This window comes from Rhinatrema bivittatum, chromosome 5 (assembly GCF_901001135.1).
Source record: "Rhinatrema bivittatum chromosome 5, aRhiBiv1.1, whole genome shotgun sequence".
Classification (NCBI taxonomy): domain Eukaryota; kingdom Metazoa; phylum Chordata; class Amphibia; order Gymnophiona; family Rhinatrematidae; genus Rhinatrema; species Rhinatrema bivittatum.
The window spans coordinates 133,895,768-133,919,299 of NC_042619.1; the positions used below are offsets into that span (position 1 = coordinate 133,895,768).

The following is a 23,532-nucleotide window of genomic DNA, read 5'->3' on the forward strand; positions in this document are numbered from 1 at the left end:
TAATGACAAATTGTCGTAATTAATACTATTGTCGCATATTCATTTGTGAAAACATGTATACTAGTATAAAATATATAATGAATAGCTAAAATAGTATATTTTTCTATTTATTATATTCATTCAATATCTAAAGGAAAAAATGAGAAAGATGAAAATGAAAAATCATTTAGACGTTGAAATCTTAAAGTGCCAAAACGGCACTGAGAACAAATGTTCCAATCACATAAAAAATGAAGAAATGAAAAAATGAACCAGCCAATCAACATAAAAAATGATATACAGTGTAAACACAGGCAGACTGAAAAAATATCACAGCAGGATGCAAAAATGCTATCACATCTCCAAGAAAAAAAGAAAAAGAAATCCTGTAGTGTCATATTTCCTATATACAAAAACATTTATTACTGATATTGTATTAATATTTAGGCCAGGTCACGTATTAATATTTAGGAACCTAACTATATTTACATATTAATATTTAGGCCAGGTCACATATTAATATTTAGGAACCTAACTATATTTACACAATGTACCCATTCTATTTCTAGGTTGAGACCAAAAGGAGACAATGCCCGGAGAGTGAAAATCCACTTTTGTTCTCTTCAAAGCAACAATTCAGAAAAATTTACCACCCCTTGAATATTCATGAGTTTCCTATGAATAAAGATATCAAATGTTATGAATTCTTAAGGACTATTATTCCCCCTACACTCCCCTTCATTTGTAATCATATGGAATATAACATGAAAACAGAGTACTGTGTAGTAGCTACTTGGAGTTTAAATTTTAACAACTGGCATTTAGAGCATCTGTTCCCAAACTGTGGTGTGTTCTTCCCCTCCATCCAGAATTCCATCCCAACCTGCAATAGCAGTCATCATGAGTCCTGTGAACTAATGTGCACTCACAGACCCTGCCCCCTCCTCCTGTGCAGGCAGCCTGTTAGACTGGAAACTTATAAAGAACCAGGACCCCTGAGTATTTTATCACTACTGTTGATGCTGCCTGCCTCTATGGCAACTGTTGCTTCCACACTTTGGGTGAAGAAAGGAAAGTGGAATGGTTGGAGGTCCGCTATTTTGTTTTGATCACCATCCAGAGTCATGTGAATTTTCAAGAGTTATATAATTGGGTCACACTGAAAAAATGTTTGGGAAATGCTGATTTAGAGCAACTATGATGGAGAACATGAAAAGGTTTTCATTTTAGTACTAAGAAAGTCAGGAAATTCCAAGTTAACCTAAATGTATTACTGGAACATGCCAAGAGATCCTGACTGGAGCTGAGCTCATGGGTAGCAAAAAACTAAGGGTAGAAAGAATATAAAGGATATATTTTACCTTTTCTAAAGTAGATTTCAAATGCCAGCAGATGTGTATCTATGTTGTCTGCTGCAAGATTCTTAAGTGGTGTAAGGAACTTAATAGCTTCCTCTAGAGGACCTTCTACCTATTTTAAGAAAAGATAAAATTAAAGTTACACCAAAAATGTGAAATGGATAAGAATGTTTTCCGAGAGAGACAAAGCACTACATAAAAGCACTTCCATTAGAACAAGAAAGATAACATTTATGTTTAAGTAATACCTTGAAGCAGCATAATCATTTCAACACATTTAAGAATTATGTAAAAAGTTATCCAAATGAGGCATTATTGATCAAGGGTCGGCGTTCCTAAGTAAGATGGAACAGATTTGAAAGGAAATTACTTTTCCTTTTATCCTGTATTGCTGACTTAAAGGAAGGAGTTCCTTGCAGGAAAATAAAATTCTACAAATAAAATGCATTTTTGAAGCTAAATTAAAAGGTTAATAATGCTGCAAGCAGAGAAGGCATTTTGCAACACTAAAATTGGAGGAATATGGAATCTGTGTTATATGTAATATAATCAAGTGGAAGGTTGAATAAATGCCCTACCCTTTCCAGTTTTTCAGGAAGTAACTCTTCCTTTGGACCACTGGTTTCCTCCTCTTCCTCATCTCGCTTTTTCTTTTGATTCTTCTGCTGCCGTTCTCGTTCAGCATGTTTTCGTTCCTCTTCAAGTTTAGCTTTCTTCTGCGCTCTTCTTTGTTTGCTAAGCATTTTCTTCAGTTCTTTGGCTGAAAGGTTTTCTGCAAGTTGCATTAAAAACTTGGGTCACATACAGGATTACACTGCTGAGCTCATAATACAGTATGTAAACCCTATATATTGTTCATATTAGATCTAATTCGTGTGCCATTTGAGAGGACACAAGGAGAAATTACTACGCACTTGATAATTTCCTTTCCTTTAGTAAGGGCAGGTCAATCCCAATGAGTAGGTTATGCACCTCTGCCAGAAGATGGAGACGGAGCAAAAGCTGACATCACAGCTATATAGTCCCACCCTGACATCAGCTTGCCAGTATTCTCTGGAAAAACCACACTGTGGACAAAACTGATTATACTTGAACATTATCATCAACAGCCAACCATTCATGCTTCTCAATCAACGGGAACACTAAGCTCAGCCTAAAGAAGGGCTAGAGAAGCCACTTACCAGTTTTCAACAAAGAGTAGGAATCAAACTCTGCTTAATTTGCCTGAAGAAAGGCTAACCACAAATTTAAACAACAGTAGCCAAGGCCAGGTCTAGGATTGACCTGCCCTTACTAAAGAAAAGGAAATTATCATGTAAGTAGTAATTTCTCCTTCCTTAGTGTTCGGGCAGGTCAATCCCAACGAGTGGGACATACCAAAGCTAATCTCGAGGCTGCTAGAGGTCCAATCAATAATGTCTGCACAAAGGTGGTGTCCTTCCTAGACCCAACATCCAAATAGTAACACTTCGCAAGGTGTACAAAGATGATGATGTTGCTACTCGGCAAATTTCAGCAGGTGACAACAAAGTTCTGCTCACGATACCGCCTGAGCCCTCTTGGAATACAGTCTAATCTGTTTCGATGAGGAAACCTCAACAGCCACATAGGCTGCCGGAATGATTTCCTTAACCCAGCAAGCAATCATTGCCTGCATCACTGGTGCTCCCTGCTTACCTCCACCATAGAGCACAAACAGGCGAACAGACTTCTGAACAACCTTAGTCATCTCAAAGTACCGCAGTAAATGATGCTCGACTCCATGGAACACAAAAGGCAGTACTCAGTTTCATCTCTGTCCCTGGCCAAGGCAGGCAGAGAAAGCGAAGTTTCTTACCTGTAACAGGTGTTCTCCTAGGACAGCTGGATGTTAGTCCTCACATGTGGGTGACATCATCAGATGAAGCTTGGCACGGAAAACTTCTGTCAAAAGTTTCTAGAAATTTTGACTGGCACACTGAGCATGCTCAGCATGCCTCTATCCACACGTCCCCATGGGGTCTCTCTTCAGACTCGTATGTAGATTACAAAAAAATAAAATAAATTACAGGAACCTAATTCCGCGAAGTGTGGATGGGTTTCCTGAGGACTAACATCCTGCTGACCAACGAGAACAAATGTTACAGGTAAGGAACTTCGCTTTCTCCTAGGACAAGCAGGATGGTAGTCCTCACATGCAGGTGAATCCCTGGCTACAGGCTGGCCCCGTAAAATAATGGGACCAACAGACACCAAACAGGTGCCAATGGGCACAACAACAGAGGTGCTGTTGGTAACAGCGGGGACAATATGAACTCAAACCAGGGGCCCTAGACAGGAAGAGTTGGGTTCACAGCTGAAAGTGGATCCCGAGGACAAACTGGCCGAATCTGCTATCCTGGCGGCCATCCCTGTCCAGACAATAATGAGCTGCGAAGGTGTGGAGAGAACTCCACATTGCAGCTTTGCAGATCTACCCCACTGGAACTGCATGCAGGTGAGCCACAGAGGTCGCCATGGCTCGGACAGAATGAGGAGTTATGTGGCACCCCAGTAGCAGTCCCGCCTGGACATAGCAGAAGGAAATGCAGTCTTCTAAGCCAGGCGGAGAGAGTCTGTTTAGTGACAGCCACTCCTGGCCTATTAGAGTCAAAAGAGACAGAGCTGGGTGGACCATCTGTGGCCTGCCATCCAGTCCAGGAAGAAGGCTAAGGCGCTCTTACAATTGAGTGTGTGCAGCGCCCTTTCCCTTTGGTTGGGATGAGGCCTAGGGAAGAAAGTAGGCAGGACGATGAATTGATTAAGATGGAAATCTGTCACGAACTTCAGCAAGAACTAAGGGTGCATATATAGAATCACTTAGTCATGGAAGAATCTGATGTAAGGCAGATAAGTCACCAAGGCATGTAAGTTCACTGACCCTGTGTGCTAACGTGGTTGCTACCAAGAATATGACCTTCTAGGGCAAATACTTGAGGGTAGAGGAGCACAGCGGTTCAAACGGTGGCTTCATCAGCTTGGCCAACACCACGTTAATGTCCCAAGAAACCACAGGGGGCCTCAGGGGAGGCCGCAGTTAGAGCAACCCAGGTATGAATTGCCCTACCACGGGCTGCACTGAGATGGGCGAACTGTCTATCTCCTGGTGGTAAGCACCTTTGGCACCCGAGAGGTGCAGTAGGTAATCTAGGAGTTGCCTGACAGGGCAAGTGAAGGGGACGAGACCCTTCTGCTCACACCAGACAGTAAAGCACCTCCATTTCGAAGCATAAGACTTCCTGGTGGAAGGCTTCCTTGAAGCTACCAGGGCTCGGGACACCTTCTCTGAGGTCAAGAGACTGCAAGATCAACTGCTCAACATCCAGGCTGTGAGTGACAGGGCCTTGAGGCTGGGGTAGCACAGCCTGCTCTGATCCTGCCTGAGGAGGTCCAGGGTGGTCCCCAGACAGATCAGGTCCCACCGAGAGAGATCCCGCAGAAGTGGGAACCAAACCTTTCTTGGCCAATGGGGAGCTATGAGGATCATAGTTCCCCTGTCCAGGCGAAGCTTCAAGAGTCTTCGATACAAACGGAAGTGGAAGATACGAGTACAGGAGCAGGACCAGGGAATTTTCCCGTTGCAGGGAGAGGCAAATAGATGCATGTCCGGGGTGCCCCAGAAACACCACCTCCTGCTTCAGGGACCACTCGTGTGGTCTGGTTCGGCTCAGCCTGTCCGCCAGGGCGTTCTCTGTACCGGCCAAGTATACAGCCTGGAGCAGCATTCCCTGAGCCAACACCCAGGCCCAGATCTGCACCGCCTACTGACAGAGGAGGAAGAATCTGGTGCTCCCCTGTTTGTTGATATACCACATAGCTACTTGACTGTTGGTCCGGAAGAGGACCACCCTGTTGGTAGCCAATCCTGGAAGACTGACAAAGCATACTGGATCACCCACAGCTCCAAGAAGTTAATCTAACACAGAGCTTCGTGGGTGGTCCAGAGGCCCTGGGTGTGAAGGCCTTCCACATGGGCCCCCCCAACCTAGGTGTGACGCATCCGTGGTAAGCACAATCTGGGTGGGAGGAGCCTAAAAGGGAACACTCTGCTCCAGATTGGAAGAAGTTCTCCACCAAGACAGGGAGGCCCTGAGAGAGGGGGTGACTTGGATGCGAACTTGAAGGCCTTGGGTGGCCTGGCGCCACTGGGATCGCAGGGTTCACTGGGCCCGGTGCATATGTAGACAGGCAAAAGGGGTGACATAGATGGTTAAGGCCATGTGCCCCAGAAACTGCAACATACACTGCACCGACACCTTCCGGCGCTGCTGGATTTCCTCTGCCAGGGACTTCAACGTGCTGCCCTGTCGCGGGACATCAACGTGCTGCCCTGTCGCGGGACAAAAAAAGCCTTTGCGTCGTGTTTAACATGGCTCCTATGAAATACAGCTGTGATGACAGATGGAGATGGGACTTTGGGTAATTGATCAGGAACCCAAGAGCTTCCAGAACCCGAATGGTTCGGTGAAGCAACTGCACAGTTCCCGCCTGGGTGCTGCTCCTGACCAGCCAGTAATCCAGGTATGGAAAGACGCAATAGGCCCCAACCACAACCAGACACTTTGTGAAGACCCAAGGCGCGGAGGCCAGGATGAACAGGAGAACGCGGTACTGAAAATGCAGATGACTCACCACAAAGCGGAGATATTTCCTGTGACCTGGGAAGATTCTGATGTGGGCGTAGGCATCTTGTAGGTTGAGGGAACAAAGCCAGTCCCCTCTTTGCAGGAGGGGATCAGGGTGCCCAGGGCTACCATCTTGAACTTTTCTCGTTTGAGAAATCTGTTCAAGGCTCACAGATTGAGAATGGGAAGGAGGCCTCCTGTTCTCTTTGGAATCAAGAAATAATGGGAGTAAAACCCTCAACTTGGCTGGTCCCAAGGAACAGGCTCCACAGCCCTGGCCATTAAGAGGGCTGAGAGCTCCACTAGGAGCAGCTCCGGATGCGAGACAGCCCCCGACTGGTAGACCCTCTGGTCTTGGCTGAAGTCTCTGGCTTGTGCTCCCTCACGGCCAGTCAAAAACCCATAGTGGGGCTAGCCTGGGGCGGTGGCTGAGGCTTGGAGCCCCACTGCTGCCGGGACCTGCCCCTAGAACTGACCTGTTGTGGTCAGGGCAGGACAACAGTACTTTCTCAGCCTGTAGAAAGGCCTTCTCGGCCCCGGCCTCAAGGACCTCTTGGAAGAGGATGGTAAAGCAGAGGCACCTGCCAGCAGATGCTGAAGGGTCTCGAGGTGATCCTTCAGCTATGCGACCGCACCCTTCACCTTGTCATCGAAAAGGTTATCCCTGGTGCAAGGTAAATCCACCAGTCTTTCCTGAACCTCAGGACAAAGGTCCGAGGCCGGAGCCAAGCAAGGCGCCTCACAGAAATACAGGCAGCCCGCAATGCAGCCTGCCATTTCAAAGACATCATAGGTAGCCCGCACTTCATGCTTTCCTCACTCCAAGCCCTTCTGAACAATGGACATAAGGGCCTCTTGGAGCTGTTGGGCTAGGCCATCCGCAGCCTCCTGGATCTGCTTCCAGAGATTTCGGGTATATAGGGTCATATAAAAAAGGTAGGAGGTGATACGGGCTACTAACATGGAGCCCTGAAACACCCTCCTACCCATAGTATTCCACGCCCTATGTTCCTTGCTAGAGGGAGCCGAAGTATAGATTTTTGACCTTTTTGCCTTCTTTAGCGCAGACTCCACCACCACTAACTGGTGGGGAAGCTGACGTTCTCAAAATCCATAGTCTGCTGCACCAGATATACCCCATCGGCCTTCCGGTTCACTGGGGCAATGGAGAGGGGGTGTTCCCATAGCCTCAGAAGCAGCTCACGAAGATCTCATGAACGGGGACTACCATTATTTCCTGCGGGCATCCTCGAACTGGAGAATCTCCAGCATTTTATGGCAGGCATCCTCTTCTATCATAAATTGGAAGGATATGGATTCCGCTATAGCATGGACAAACCCCATCGAGGAGTGGGAGGATCAGACTTCCTCGATCTAAAAACCTTCTCCATTTTGTCCAGCTGGGTACAGCAGCCCTTTGGGGTCATCTGAGCATGCCCAGCATGCCACTACGCATGTGTCTATGGAGGGTCTGTCTTCAGTCTCTTCTTTTTCGCAGAGCGACTGTCTCGGGTTCTGGAGCTTGTGCTATTTTTTTTGCAGAAAAAACTCCCCAAAGTGTGTTTTTCATTTTCTTCCTGCACTGGGTCTCTCTCCAGTTACCCGTTGGCTTTTTCATCGGTCGGTGAATTTTTTTTCTCTTTTCCTCTGCCTTGGTGTCCGCCAGTCTTCGTGTCCTTGCGGTCTTCTGCGCGCCTCATGGTGGCCTCAAGCTTCCGTCAGTGCCCTCAGTGCCCCCGGATTTTATCCTTAATGGATCCACATGAAGTGTGCATCCTGTGCCTAGAGGAAACCAGAGAATGCGCTTTCTTCTCTACCGCTCCTATGGAACAGCCTACCATAAGCAATAAGATATCTCCGAGAGAGAACACTCTTCAAAAAAAAAGCCCAAAAAACTTCCCTCTTCAAGAGAGCATTCCCGAACCAAGATGACAATGGACTACCCTCAACCAGTCCCTTGGCAGGGGCTGCTACCTAGCCTTCTACTCCCCTTTCTGATGACGCCTTGTCACATGTGAACTTAATCCCTGATGCTTGTCCTTACCCCCCCACTAAGATTTTACATTACCTTCCGTCCTCTCTGTTGTCTGTATACATTCCACATTGTACCCTGCTCTGAACGCAGGAAGGGTGGGAAATAAGCACCTTTAAATAAATAAATAAATAAATAAAGTTCAGGGCTGCAAATTGTATGCTCCGTGTTGGGCTCCATCTGGTGATGTCACCCATATGTGAGGACTACCATCCTGCTTGTCCTAGGAGAAATGGACTGACTCAAATGAAACTCCAAAACTACTATGGGCAAAAAAGGAGGGCACAGTTCGAAGTTGAATCGCACCCAGTCATATGAAGAAAAGGCTCACGGCAGGAAGGAGGCTTTAGCTCAGAGACTTGACATGCTGAATAGATTGCTACCAGAAAAACTGTCTTCAAGGTAAGCAGCTATAAGGAAAAAGTATTCAGTCGAAAAGTCAGACCTGCAAAAACTCGAGGATCAAGTTAAAGTCCAACAGAGGTGGGCGAAGATGCTCATCTCCCTACAAGAAATGAGACATGTCCGAATGGGAAGATAAAGGCCCACCATTGACTCTCCCCCTGTAACAAGCCAGGGCTGCAACTTGAACCTTCAAGGTGTTAAGGGCCAGACCCTTAAGCAAGCCATCCTGTAAAAATTGCAAAATCACAGGAATATCAACCTTGAGCGGTTGAGTACCTCGCTCAGAACACCAGGCCTCAAAGACCCTCCAAACTCTAACATAGGTTGGAGAAGTAGACAATTGCTGGGCCCAAAGAAGAGTGGAAATTACTGCAGGTGAAAAACCCCGCTTCAACAACCGAGCCCTTTCAATGCCAAACCATAAGAGAGAAAATTGACCCAGATCGTTGTGCAGAAAGGGCCCCCCAATGTAACAGAGCCATTCGAGGGAGTAGCCTGAGGGGAGTACCCACCCGAAATTTCTGGAAATAGGCGTACCACGGTCTTCAAGCCCAATGCGAAGCCACTAAAAGGAGAGTTGGTTTGATTTTCAAATCTTCTGGAACAGACTGCTTATCAGAGGGCAGGATGGAAACACATACAGAAGGGCGTCGCATGGCCAGTCCTGAACAAGAGTGTCTCTGTCCATCGCTTTTGTGTCTCGCCTGTGACTGAAGAAGCTTGGAACCTTTGCATTGTTGAAGGTCGCCAACAGTTCTAGATCTGGTAGGCCCCAGTGGTTCACCAGGAACTGAAACATATTATCCGTTAGCTCCCATTCTCCTGGGTCCAAGTTTCTCCTGCTAAGGAAATGGGCTCGGATATCATCCTTTCCGGCAATGTGAGAGGCGGATATGGTTAGGAAATGCTGCTCTGCACACACCATGAGTTCATCTATCTTTGACACTGATGACTCTTGGTTCCACCCTAATGATTGATGTAAGCCACCGTCACATTGTCGGGCATCATCCAGACTGCCTGAGTCTAGCTGCTCGGCGAACTGCAGGCATGCCAACCGAACCGCTTGTGCCTCCAGTGTTGATATTCCACTGCCACTCTGCTGCATTCCAATGCCCTTGCACCATCAACTCCTGAAAGTGAGCTCCCCAGCCCTGGAGGATCACCATCTGAGAGTACCAACAAATCAGGTGTTGTCAGGGAAATTCTTTCCTGAGATGATCCGCATGTAACTATCAGTCCAACTGGGATCTCACCTCTAATGGAAGGAGCAGCCTCACCGTATAGTTCCATGACTGCAGATTCCATCAGGAGGGCAACGTGCACTAGAGAGGGTGCATATGTGCCCTAGTCTAGGGAACCACTTCTAAGTGGCAGCAATCAACCCCAGTACCTGCAGATAAGACCACACAGTCAGATGAAGAGTTTTGCAGGGATCGAACTCACAGCATCAACATCAGGATCCGAGACTCTGGCAAAAATACTCTGCCCTGCCTTGTATTGAATCAAACCCTGAGATACTCTTGGGTTTGAGATTGCTGAAAATGTTTCATGGACAGATTCACCACCCAGCTTAGATCCTCTAGCAAGAAATTCATCCTGCAGGAATCAAAAGACTCCCCTTCCACTGTCCTGGCTTGAATCAACCAATCGTACAGACAAGGGTGAACTAGAATGCCCTCCTTACGAAGGGCCACCACTACCATCACCATAACCTTGGAAAAGGTCCTGGGTTCTGTGGCTAGTCTGAAGGCCTGAAACTGGTAAATAACGATCTGGGATAGCAAAAAAAGAGAAACTGCCAATGATCCTGCCGAATGGGAATATGCAGATATGCCTCAGTCAGAACCAGAGATGTGAGGTATTCCCTGGCTTGCAGATGTCAGTCGATGCCCTTGCGATCCAGGAAGGGCCAAAACTACTCTTCTTTCTTGGGCATAACCAAATAAATGGAATAAAGACCCGTATTTCACTGCAATTAGTGAATGTGAATCACCGCTTCCAGATCCACCAACCACTGTAATGTCGCTTATGCTTCTAACCCCTTCAGAGCGGAGTTGCATAGAGACCACGAAGGCATCTGGAAGAATGCAAAGAAATTCTAGATCTTACCCGTCCTGAATCACTTTGAGAACTCATTGATCTGAAGTAATCTGGACCACCTGTGATAGGCGCCCACCTATCCCCTGCATCACCAGGTCAGTCCTCAAACCTTCACTGGGAAGACCAAGGGGCTCCACTTCCAGAGCCTGCATCCTTTCGAGGTCTTCAGGGTAAAAGGACTGAGACCTGCAGAAGGGTTGGGATTTCTGGGAAGAATCGCCCCTATAAGGCCGAAAATGCCTGTAGTCTTGAGAGCAGCCAGTTGCCCAAAAAGATTGGCAATGGATATCTTACCCTCTGGCAATCGAGGGATCTGGGTTTCTCCCCATTTACTTGCTATCCAATCACTGCCAAACAAAAGCGAGCGTTTGATGGACAGCTTAGTAGATTGGACTTTGAACTAGTATCTGCAGACCTGTTGCACAGCCACAGCTGCTGCCTGGCCGCAATAACTGAAGCAGCTCCTCTGGCAGCTGTGCATACCAAGTCATAGTACACATCAGTCAAGAAGGTGGCCACCGGTTTTGTCATAGGCCCAACATCATGCCCAGCACCACCAGATTCTTGACAAAGATGCAAGGTAGCCCGGTCTACCAAGGTGCAACAAGAAATAATTTATTAGTTCATTGTCACTGCTTCAAAGGCTTGCTTTAGGATAGCCTCAATCCTATCTCAAGCATTCTTCTGTGCCACACCTCCCTCTACTGGAATGGTGGCACGTTTCGTGACAGAACATACTACAGCATCCACCCTAGGGAAACACAACTGCTCTCTGGCTTGCGGATTCAAAAGGTGCAAACCTGCCAAAATGCGTCCCCTTTGAAAAGATGCCTCTGGCGCACTCCATTCCAGATCCATTAACTCCTGAATTGTATCAAGGAGGGGAAAGAAACAAAAAGCCTTGTGCAGGGTGACCAAAATAGGACCCTTCTGTGTCCCCAAGGAATCACACTCAGCCACGAGGGACTTCAATGTCTGTGCTTGTGCCTAAATGACCCGTGCATATAAGCCATGACTAAAATGAATGCACATAAAATGTGCGTCCAAGCACACTCGCTTAGGCCGCTTGCCCAACTGGACGCCGAAACTGGACACCTAGTACAGAAGCTGAATGCCTGGTACAAACGTCGAAGATGAATGCACAAGATGTGCATCCAGAAGCAAGAATGCCCAAACTGGATGAACAGATGAGAATGAGCGCATACAGACATGCAAGTGCATGTCAATGGCCTCCAGCAAAAACCATGCAAAACCATCCCGTGGTCTACCATGCACCAAAATGGGAGAAGCCTGGGAGCGGGGCCAAGTCAAACGGCTGCTTAACCCGCTGTGCCTACACTATTTCCTCACCTTACCGAACTCTCCAGAGATGTGAGTGGGACAGCCAGATGCAGAGGGGAAACAGACCCGTCTCCTGCTTTCTTCCTTTTCTATTGTATTTTTTTTTAAAGTAAAAATCTTTTGCCTGAGCTCAGCTCTCCCTGGCTGAGAGCAGGAACAGGTCCTAGCTACAGGGAGAGAGGGCTAAAGCCTTCATCGCTGAGCCTCTCTCTCGGCCTGCAACCGCTATCCAAATTTAGGTCCATACCAGTCAAGGCTACCGGACTAAAGGCATTCTACTGAGGGAGGGACAACATGGTATCACCTCAGGAGGAATGAGGTGCTACACAGACATCTTGTCTTTCCGATATCTTCTTTCCAACTTTTTTTTTTTTTTTACTCACATGCAATCCTCCGAAGGGAAATGCATGTCCACCATCTGCTGGAGACAGAGAATACTGGTGGGCTGATTTCGGGGTGGGACTATATAGCCGTGATGTCAGCTTTTGCTCAATCTCCATCTGCTGGCAGAGGTGCATAACCCACTTGTTGGGACTGACCTGCTCAAATGCTAAGGAATCATGGATGAGGATCCACATTTAAAAGCTTATGAAATAATACATACAATGTATCAGACACTGGAAAAAGATCAATCTGTAATAGCTCCCTGGAGGAGCTGCAACAAATACTGAAATGTATTTTGAATGAGAGAAAATGAATAGGCTACACTAGGAACTGAAAAAGGATGCAACTTACAGGGAACACACACTAAGAAATGGAACATCTCCTCATTATTGGTGGCACATAGTGTATTTGTAAAAAATGGTAACAAAATAGATGGGGCTATTCAAAGAATGATATGAGCTCATCTCTAATTAAGAGACCACTGCAAAACAAACTTTTTGCTAAATCTGGGATTGGTTCTTTGATTTTATCATTACTCAACAGGTGACATCACAAAATGTCGGTATATAAAAAAATAATAAATAAAATAAAAAATAAATATATAGTATGTGTCAATTTTCAGAAAATGGACTTTCCAGGGGAAACTAAGTAAAAAACACAATTATAATACTGATAAAAGGTCTGTAGAAAGGTGGGCAAGCAACAAAACAATACCTTCATATGAATCAATAAAGCTAAATAACTTCCCTTTCTCCAAAATGTAAATATCCACAGTCCATATCAAAAAAGCTAAGGGAAGCTTCTGAATATATGGAAACCTTTGAATACTCTGGAGTGTTTTATTCACTTAAAATAAAACAATTTACCATTTGAAAATATGAGAAAGTTGTGTATGTCAAATAATTCCAGATACTCAGGCAATTTGCAAAATAAGAGGCCTTTGGGGCCAGATTTAAAGATCAAGAAGGAAAAGTGCAAAAAAGCCTATAAATCGATTTACTTGCACAATTCTGAAATAGCACACTGTATGACAAAGAACTTCTTTCCTTAAATTTCTAGAAGGGAAAGAATTTGTAGAAAATGTATGCAAGAAAAAACTTGTGCAATAAGTTACTATGACATTTATTTTTACATCAGGCAAATGTTCTGCAGACTTGGACAAGTTTTTGTGGAGTACAAGTTTTTCCTTTTAGAGAAACTGAAGGAAATTAAATCTTGGTCCTCCTCTCAGATGAGAGATATTGCACTAACTAGGCATGATGGCTAGGATGGGAGTATATTTAAAGAAGGCAAATACTGCAGAGAAACAAATAGAAATATGAAATAAGTAAACAGAAAATTAATTGATTTCATTTACTAATTTAAGTAAATATATTAATTGAAGCTCTCCCTCCCCATCCCAGGCTTGACCCTGACCCAAACCCCTATATGCACTTTCTCTGGTCCCACACACCCCTGATCCAACTCCAACTCTCTTCATGCTATTTACTTCCTGCCACCAAACTCCTCACATGCTTTTACTTTCTTCTTGCCCCTTCACCCCAGGCCCAATTCCCTCTGTTCTCTCTCCTCCAAACCTAAAGGCCTGATTCCTTGTCTCTCTCTACCACAAATTGAGGCCTGATCCTGTCCTCTCTTTCTTCTCTACCCAGGAAGATCTGACCTGCCCCCTCACTGTAGATGCTGATATAGCCTGCCCTCCTCCTAGGCTGTGAAAACCTACATTGAAGTTTATTTCTGGCCAGTATGGCCCACACATCCTTCCATGCTACGTGGGCTGACACTGATGCTGCCAACCATTCTGGTCACATGGGCTGACACCAACACCTTCTGCCCATGCGACTGATGCTGCCACAGATACAGAGATTTTTCTTTTTTTCTGTCCACCAACCTGCAGCCAAATTCCATGCAGGATGGGAATTCAGTGAAAATTCTGTGCTGTACAGATGAGCAGAATTTCCCCAAGATTATTTATTTAAGTTGCATATCTTACTGACTGAAATGCTTGCTAGCTAAGCAGACTGGCTCTCTTTCCCACAGGTAGGAACAATGTTGCCAGACATATAATATCTGTACAATAATTTAAAGGATCATATAATGTATGCTCAATATAATTAAAAAAATCCAAAACGAACAATTTTCAGCAGCTGGATAGCATGGTAGGAGTCAAGGTCAGGACTTGTTACCTGACCCAACTCCATTGGGACTGGCCAGTTTGGGCCATGTGACAAGAGAGTGAAATCTAGATGGGGAATGGTAATTATGGTGATGTCAGCAAGGCAGGTGCATATCCCTCTGTCTAGATCCCTGTTCCTACCTGTATAAATGCTTCCTAGCAGGCTGGGATATCTGCTACAGCGAGCTACAGTTTCGTCTGAGATAGGCAGACTTCCTGGTAGTTGCGGGGCAAGTATATGATTGGGTAATCCTCACGATTCAAGTCCCTGGGCAATATTTGGAAAGCCATGTAACCTGTTGCTCACAGTATGGGAAATAAAATCCTGGATTTAAAGACAGCCATGGAAAAAGTTGATTTAGATACAGTAGCTGTCAGAGTCGTGGTGCAAAAAAGACCATGACTGGGATATCGTTATACCGGCTACAATCTATTCAGGAAGAACTGGGTAAGAAAAAAAGGGAGAAGGCATGGTATTATATACAAAAAATAATATTAAAATAGTATTGTTGGGATTATGAGGTAAGGAGGTGGCACTGTGTATTAATCTTTAAAGAGGAAATAGAACAGCTATTATGGGAAAATCTAGGGGAACATAGAAGAGTAGTGGGCAAAACTAAAAGGAGATACTTTAAGGGCAATTTACCTGGTTAGAAGGCGGATGTGGTTTGTATTCATAAAAGTGGAAGTAAGGAAGAGGCTGGAAACTACAGACTGGATAGTCTAACCTCTGTGGTGAGCAAATGGAATTGCTGCTAAAACAGAGGATAATGCAGTTTTTGGAATCCAATGGATTACAAAATCTGAAGCAGAATATTTTTTTTCTTATTAGAAGTAAATCTTATCATCAAGGAAATTTTAGTTAAAAGAACCTGTTTCCTTCGTAATTTCTTTAATCTTGTGTTAAATACAACATGTTTCTGTAACAAAGAAATCTTTGTAAATGACTGATTAAAATTCAATAAAGAGTAAAAAAAAAAAAAAAAGAAGCAGGATCTGAGGGTGATTATATCTGATGATCTTATGGTGGCCAAACAGATGGATAAAGCAACAGCAAAAGCCAGGGAGAGGAATAGTCAGCAGAAAAAGGGAGGTGATACTGCCCCTCTACAGGTCCCTGGTGAGACCTCACTTGGAGAACTGGAGACTGCATCTTCAAAAGGACATAAACAGGATGGAGTTGGTCCAGAAGGAGACTACTAAAATGGTCAGTGGTCTTTGTTCTAAATCATATGGGGATAGACTTAAAGATCTAAATATGTACACCCTAGAGCAGTGGTTCTCAACCAGTGTGTTGGGACACATTGGTGTGTCACTAAGAGGTGGAAGGTGTGTCACCAAAAATTTGACCTAGCATGTCTATGCTTTCTATAACAGTCACATGTGCTTTGCTGCTTGAAGAGAGTGAGAAGTAAGGATCTGGTATTTAAAATTCCTCATCACTGCTCCCTGTTGCTGCTTTTTCCTCAATCCTGGCAATCACTGCTACCACCAATCCAAGCCAGAAATGTTGCAGGCGTGTTGTATCCTGACCCCGCCTTCCCACCACACCTCACCCACTCCCTGGCTCTTGGAGTTTCAATTTTTTGCTGTATGCTTATTTATAATTTATGGTCTTTTATTCTTTATTAGAAAAGAGTCAGTTTGCATTCTCCATGTTTGATAGAGGTAAGGGATTATGCTAACTAGGATGCAGACTTCTGTTTAGAAATTTAGAGCAATCTGGCTTTGTTTTTGCAATAGTAAGTGTTCGGTGCTCTATATTTGCAGTCTTGCTTTTTCATCGGTAAGGTTGCTGCTGTTCAGGTCTTTAGTGTTAATACTCTTATGGTATGGCTGGAATGCTATATAATTTCTAAATGTCTTTTTAGTAGGTCTTCATGATATTTCGCAAAGTGGTTGGCAGAGAAGGGATTTTGAAGTACTATTGCTGAGGAGTTACCAGAATTTGAATATATTTTTGTATGGTGAGTTAAAAGGGGAAATTTCCTAACTTTGCCCTGTATAAATTCCAGAAGAGGTCAGAACTTCCTGAGGTTAACAGTGAAATGCATAAGAGTTTGTCTGTATTGAAAAACTGTGTGCTGCATATGCATATCAGTCCCGGATTTCTCACTGATGTAGTAAGCAAAGATTAACATGTTTGTGGAAAAAAATAATATTTAATGATATTTTATAAGCAGTTACTGAAATTAATGAATATGTTATCTTTATCCTGTATCATTTTCAACAATAAAATATCTAGGATTTTTTTTTTATTTTTTAGTATAGCTGTTAAATGTAGTATGCAATGTATCACGCACGTGAGCATCATCTATCAGGTGTGTTATGATGGAAAAAAGGTTGAGAACTGCTGCTCTAGAGAAAAGGCGAGATAGGGGAGATATGATATAGATATTTAAATATTAAAATGTTTCTATGCACAGGAAGTGCGCTTCTTTCAACAGAAAGGAGATTAGACCAAGGGGTGTTACAGATGAGGGTGAAAGGGGATAGACTTGGGAGTAATCTTGGGAAATATTTCTTTACAGAGAGGGTACTGGATGTAAGGAATGGCATCACAGTGGAGTGGTGAAGACAAAAACAGTATCCAAATTCAAGAAAGCATAGGATATATACAGGGGATCTCTAAGAGAGTGATGGGAATTATAAAGCTAAATTAATTGGGTGGATGGGCAGACTAGATGGTCTATATTATTTTTTTCTGCTGTCATGTTTCTATGATTTCAGTTTAGTAATAGTGAAGTGAAATTTAGATGAAAACCCCTGGGAAGATTCCCCTGATAGAGACAGGCATTACAAAGTTTTTCAGACTACTAATAGTCTTTAGGGACATCCAGTGTGAACGTATGCTTGAGACTTGATTATTTGGGGTGATGGCATATTTGTTTTGTCAGAATTAACAATAACTTTCAATCTTGGGTAATGCATAAGGGAGTCAATTTTGTGTTTGTCTTTTGGAGTCCTGGTTCATCTTCCCAAAAGCTCTGTGAATAATCATAAAAAGTTTACTGCACAGAAAGCAGAATTCTTCTCATGAAATCTTGCCCGTGATAAGGATTGTCATCTGTTCTTGCTGACTTGGTCCAATGTTCTCTCTCTCTCTCTCTTCCCTTCCTTTCTTCATGTGTCGAGGGAAAGGGATGGACATTGCTAGCAAAACCAGTACTTGCAGCGCCTGTGATTGTTAGTAGGAAAAGAGTGGTATGATTAGAGGCATGTTTGTGTAAGTGTGTATTTTAATAGCTGTGCTCTGTATTTAGAAATAGCATAATTTTATACAACAATATGTTCTAAAATGCCTGGCTTAACTTTGTCATTTCCTGTGCTTAGCAAGCTGAAGCTGGAAAACAAATCCATTCCAGATTTTTCTTCTAGTTCTTGTTCCACCTGGTCTCTCTGTCTTATCTTGCTAGTTTTCGCTTGTCCAGATACAGCCACACACACTTTCTCTTAAAAAGAAAACTATAAACATTATGTTTAAGAAAAATAAACCTAAAAGAGGAAACAGAGAAATGTTATCTATTTAGTTGTATATAGAAACAAATATAAGATTTGATTTGAAACGGCCTCTGAAACAGATCAGACAACTAAAGATCTGGTAAGATGAAACCATATGCTTAGAATAACTCTCAAAGTTGTCTCTGCTAAATTTTAGGAGGAAACCCCCCCCCAAAGAATTTGATGGCTTTAATCCATGTAGTCATAGTTTAGAGATATCTGTATTTTGTTTTGTTTTTGCTTCTCAGGTACATTCATGAATTTTTATTTTAATAATAAAACAAATGTCTAATATTATCAATGATATACATGATATAAGGAAGTCTATTTATATAGAATGCAGATGTAAGTTTGAAGAAATTTAAATATTTGGAGACATGTAGTCTCATCCGAGGTGCATTTGGATTTTGGCACAAAGTCAATTTTGGGGTTTATTTCTTTTTAAAATGTATATATTATGCCGCTGTTAGTTCATTATGGTACTGTGTGATTTTCTACGTGAAACAGTTCAAGTTTTGGCTGGATACATATTTGTTAGTGATGCAGATCATTGTACTGTGTATCTAGCACTGTGTATATGTTTTAACTAATTGTACTATACAGAAATATTAGAATTCTGTTTTGATTTTGTATGCTTATCTTAAAGTAAGGTATTTATCAATTCTTCCAGATCTCTCTTTCCCTTGTAAATCTACATTGTTCCAATACATTGATGGATCTTCTTGTTTTCCTTCCCATTCTACCTCTGTTGAGAATACTCTACACTTGCTAAGCCAACTGGGGTAAAGGTTTCAAAATTAAATTTACAGCTGTTTTATAAAAACTTATCTATTTAACACTCTATGGTACATTGGTCTGAGGCAGCTGAAAAATCACAGACCCTCCTACAAGTAGTTTCTTGTTGCCTTAGCAGCTTCAGATCTCCCTAATTACATGCTACCTTTTCCTCTGTACTGCCTTTAGACAGTGAGTAAGGGTTAATTTTATTTCATTTAAAAAATGTTTATTTTCTCTCCCATGTTAAATATGTGACATCACCTCCACCGATTTATATTAGAGCATTTAGATAAACTAGTACTAAGATTTATTTAAAAACCTTCTGGTTTAAAAAGAAAAAAAAAGATTATTAAACAGAAAAATGTAATCTTAATGAATGTAGGAGTTTCTGTAAAGTTAAAATTACCAATGATGTGCTTAGATAAGCAAGTAAAAATGTATGTTTGTACAGAAATATATATGAATACTGGTAGTTTGTAACTTATTATTCTAAAATGGGGCCAAGATGGTGTCTTCTCTCTAAAGAATCTCTCCTTCCCTTCCCCAAAGGAATTTGTCCTTAGTGGAAGGAGCACCCCTCTGCAGAATGTCCAGAGCTTTATCTAAATTGTGTCTATCTCCAAATCTTAACTATCTTTTTATTTTTACTGTGGAAGAATAAACAACTTGCATATATTATTTTATAAGTTTGTGAACTCACAAGGTTGCAAAACTAACTTTCAAAAATTTATTTTTGAACTTTCATTGTTTATGTTATATATTTTATTAACATGAGTATTTTTCAAGCAAAGAAGAAGAAAACTGAACTACGTATTCTATTCTGTCCTTGAGTTAAGATAATAGTGCACAATAAGTTAGGTACAAGACAAAAAAAAATCTTTTGTACACCATCCAATAGTTAACTTTTTTCCCTCAGACAAATTTTGACTAAATCGAGGAGAGTCTATTTGAATTCTATTTTATTAATCTCATTTTTTCTCTTAAAGCACACATAATAGCCTTTTCCTTTCAGCACACTTTCACAAAGATTAACAAAAGACAGTATGCTTATTTCCAGGTTATGTAATTTTTATCCATAATTTTAATATTTGCAATTGTTGCTATCATTAATCCTGCAATTTACATATTATTAACTGGAACTATCCAGAATATCATTTACCTTTGTGTTCATATAATCTTCATTTTAGTGATAAATTATTGTTCATTACCAAGATTGAATACATTTGGCACCAATAATTGGTAAGATTACTAATATATATACATATATATATATTTCACCAGTTTTCCACTCCAAGTTGTGCTGCTTGTTTTGCTTTTTTACCAAATTGCTGATTGCTTTCTATTCTCCCTTCACTAATATTATACATTGTTATAGGTTTATATTTTAGATAAGTTAATTTTGGCTTCCTTGGCCTTCTGGTCTTGTAACTCACTTTGAGCTCATATGTTGTAAGAGCATGCAATAAATGATGATGATATATGGATAAGAAAGCATTAAACTGTTAATGACGTTCACTTCTTTCTTTTTTATTTATTAAAGGCTTTTATATACAGACTTTCTTGATACAAATCAAATCGGTTTACATCGAACTAAGCAGTAACTATAACCAACCAATCAACAAGAGACAATTTAAAGGAGCATAAAGTTACATTATAACGAGAATGCCTTAACTGGGAGTGGGAAAATAAAGAAAGGGAGAACGAAGATAAAGTACTATATACATGCGAGTGGCATACAAAAATTTCAAACGGCTTAATTCATTTTATATGGCAGAAAAATCTTGGGAAGTGAATATATTGAATTTTGCATAATTATGATATGTTCCTGTTTATCATTTATTAGAACACTGGACATTTCTGTTGTAATTTGATCACTCTAGTATTTTATTTCACACTTATGGTCTTCCTGAACGTTACTATTTCTTTTGAACACTGTTATTTGCCTGTCCATATCATCAAGAGAAATGCTTATGCTGACTCAGACACCTTCACAAATATTAACTATGCTTTTTTTTTTTTTTTTAACTATAGAAGATGTTATTACTCTACAAGAAAGAATTATAAATTGTGTTCTGATGTTGGCCACTCATTTCCACTCCAGTCTCTTGCCTGTTCATGACATGGAGCATATGGCTCAAAGGGGAAATGCTTTTTATAAGATCTAGGCCACCGGTAGCAAAATTTGTACAGAAGTGAAATAAGTGTACTTAGCATGACATTTCATCATGTACCAAAGTTCCTCAGACTACTAGACTGCCCTGTCACTGTGGACCTCAAGACTACAGATATTGTTTGGTAATAGTGGACAGAGGCCTATCTAATACTACTGTCACAGTGACAAAGAAAAATTGCTCAAGGAATACATTCTTTGGTCACTGTGTATTGACAATGACCAAAGTCTTGAATTTTCTAATATAATTGAACAAGTGACCACTGTAATGAGTATGAAACTTAGACTTCATTAGCCAAACTGAAAGGATGAACTAAATTTTTAAAACTAGATTGATTAAAGTCATAAAAGGAACTGGGTTACCGTGATCAAAAGTGTTAAAAATGGTCTTGTTTGGTATTAACAGACATGTAAGCCAGAACTGCCAGGCTGAGTCATTTGCTGCTTCAAGAATGAACCTGACTGAATGCACTTGGCTTGAGTAACAGTTTCATATTGATTTTAAATTGCAAAGTATTATCTGAAGCCTTTTCTAAGACATCTCAAGTTAAGTTGCATTGCGAAAACTTCGATTCAATGCTGCACATGGAATACAAAAACAAAATCTACAACCAACACCCTCTATAAACGATCTAATATACAGCTATCTCAAAAATTTATTTTTAGAAAGAGTTGGTTTCATATTGGGCTAACATCGATACCCTCCGAGTAATCAAGGCCCTTGCATATCTGTAATCATTAACTGCCAACCTCCTTCCCAAGATCTAATATTTTTTTTTTTAACAATTTTTTAAGAAATTTAAAAACAGTGTATGCTGCAATGTTGAAATAATTTCTTATATATGATGTTATTGTGAATCCAAACTTCTCAAGTGATACAATCAATAGTTATGTTTGTAAATCTGCGGCATCAAAAAATAAATTATATACTATCTTACTGCCCTCCCAACAAGGCCACATTTCAGATGACATCTTTCGTCAGGGGATGTTGCTCCACTTGTCCTATGCCAGTAAATACATAATCTCCACTGCTTCATATGGCATTACTTGCTCCATACTGAATAAAGTTTTAAATAGCATCCATTTCTTATAATACACCTATGTGACCTGGAGTAGACCAATCAAACTTGAGTTCCCTTTTAAACCAATCAAAATGAAGTTAAAGCCAATCATAACACAGAAGTCTCATTTAAAATGCATCATATGTTATGTAGTTGAATGAAAAAGGGGTGTTCAAAGCCACAAAAGACAAAAATTAAAGCAATGCTGACCAAGCTAACTCCTCATTCATTCCCAATGGTACTACTGTGTTGAGATATAGATCCAGAATGCTTCACGTTAATTGAGGCGCACTGATACTTGCTCAATAACAGTCCATTTCAAATAATCAAATGTATATCCAAATTCAACACAATGTATTACCATAGGGGCAGTTAAAGTATTTTTTCTCATGTGGGATTTGTGTTCAATAAGCAGCACCTTAATGGATCGAGTAGTGCGCCCCCCATACAACCTAGGGCAAGGCACATATTCACATATATCATGTTGACAGAAAGCAAAATTGCTTACCTTGTAATAGGTGTTATCCCAGGACAGCAGGATGTAGTCCTCACATATGGGTGACATCAGTAATGGAGCCCTATGTACGGAAAACTTCTTTCAAAGTTTCTATGAAACTTTTGACTGGCATCAGAGTGCCTACTGAGCATGCCCAGCATGCCATGATATTCCCTGCCACAGGGGTCTCCCTTCAGTCTGTTTTGTAGCAATTAGCGTTAGCCAAAAATAAAATAATAAAACGTATCGGACCCAACTCCACGGGGTGGCGGGTGGGTTTCGTGAGGACTACATCCTGCTATCCTGGGATAACACCTATTACAAGGTAAGCAATTTTGCTTTATCCCAGGACAAGCAGGATTCTAGTCCTCACCATATGGGTGATTAGCAAGCTAGAGGCTGAGTCATTTGGGATTGAGGCAACAGTGAAGTATTGTTGTTGAAATGAATCAGCCGAAGATCACAGCAGGTTGGATGTAGAAGGAGTTGGGATTACACTGGAAACAAGTTCTTTAAGACAGATTGTCCATATGCTGAATCTTGTCTTCCGTCTTTGTCTAAACAGTAGTGAGCTGCAAAGGTGTGAAGAGAACTCCATGTTGCTGCTTTACAAATGTCCAGAAGAGGTACAGAGCGAAGGTGTGCTACTGAGGTTGACATTGCTCTGACTGAATGTGCTTTTACTCGCCCTTGAAGAGTAAGGCCTGCTTTCTCATAACAAAACTGTATGCAATCTGCTAACCAGTTTGACAAAGTATGTTTACCCACTACTCTACCTGGTTTGTTTGATTCATAGGATACAAATAGTTGAGTGGATTTCCTTTGGATTGTAGTGCGGTTTAAGTAGAAAGATAGCGCACGTTTACAGTCCAAGGTGTGTAAGGCTCTTTCTCCCTGGTGAGAGTGAGGCCTAGGAAAGAATGTTGGTAGAACTATGAAATTCCGTGACTACTTTTGGAAGGAATTTGGGATGAGTACGGAGGACCACCCTGTCGTGTAGGAACTTTGTAAAAGGTTCGTATGTGACAAGAGCTTGTAGTTCACTGACTCTTTTAGCTGATGTAATGGCTATGAGGAATACAGTTTTCCATGTAAGATATTTAAGATCA

The 23,532-nt window shown here is 41.9% G+C and overlaps 1 protein-coding gene across 1 annotated transcript in view; it reads right to left on the minus strand.

Annotated features, from left to right (window-relative positions):
• The window catches only part of NAA16 (N(alpha)-acetyltransferase 16, NatA auxiliary subunit), a 468,335-nt gene that overhangs the window by 56,127 nt on the left and 388,676 nt on the right, over positions 1-23,532 (minus strand). The window contains 2 exon segments of the mRNA XM_029602955.1: positions 1,341-1,449; positions 1,916-2,109. Coding sequence (XP_029458815.1) covers positions 1,341-1,449; positions 1,916-2,109 — 303 coding nt within the window.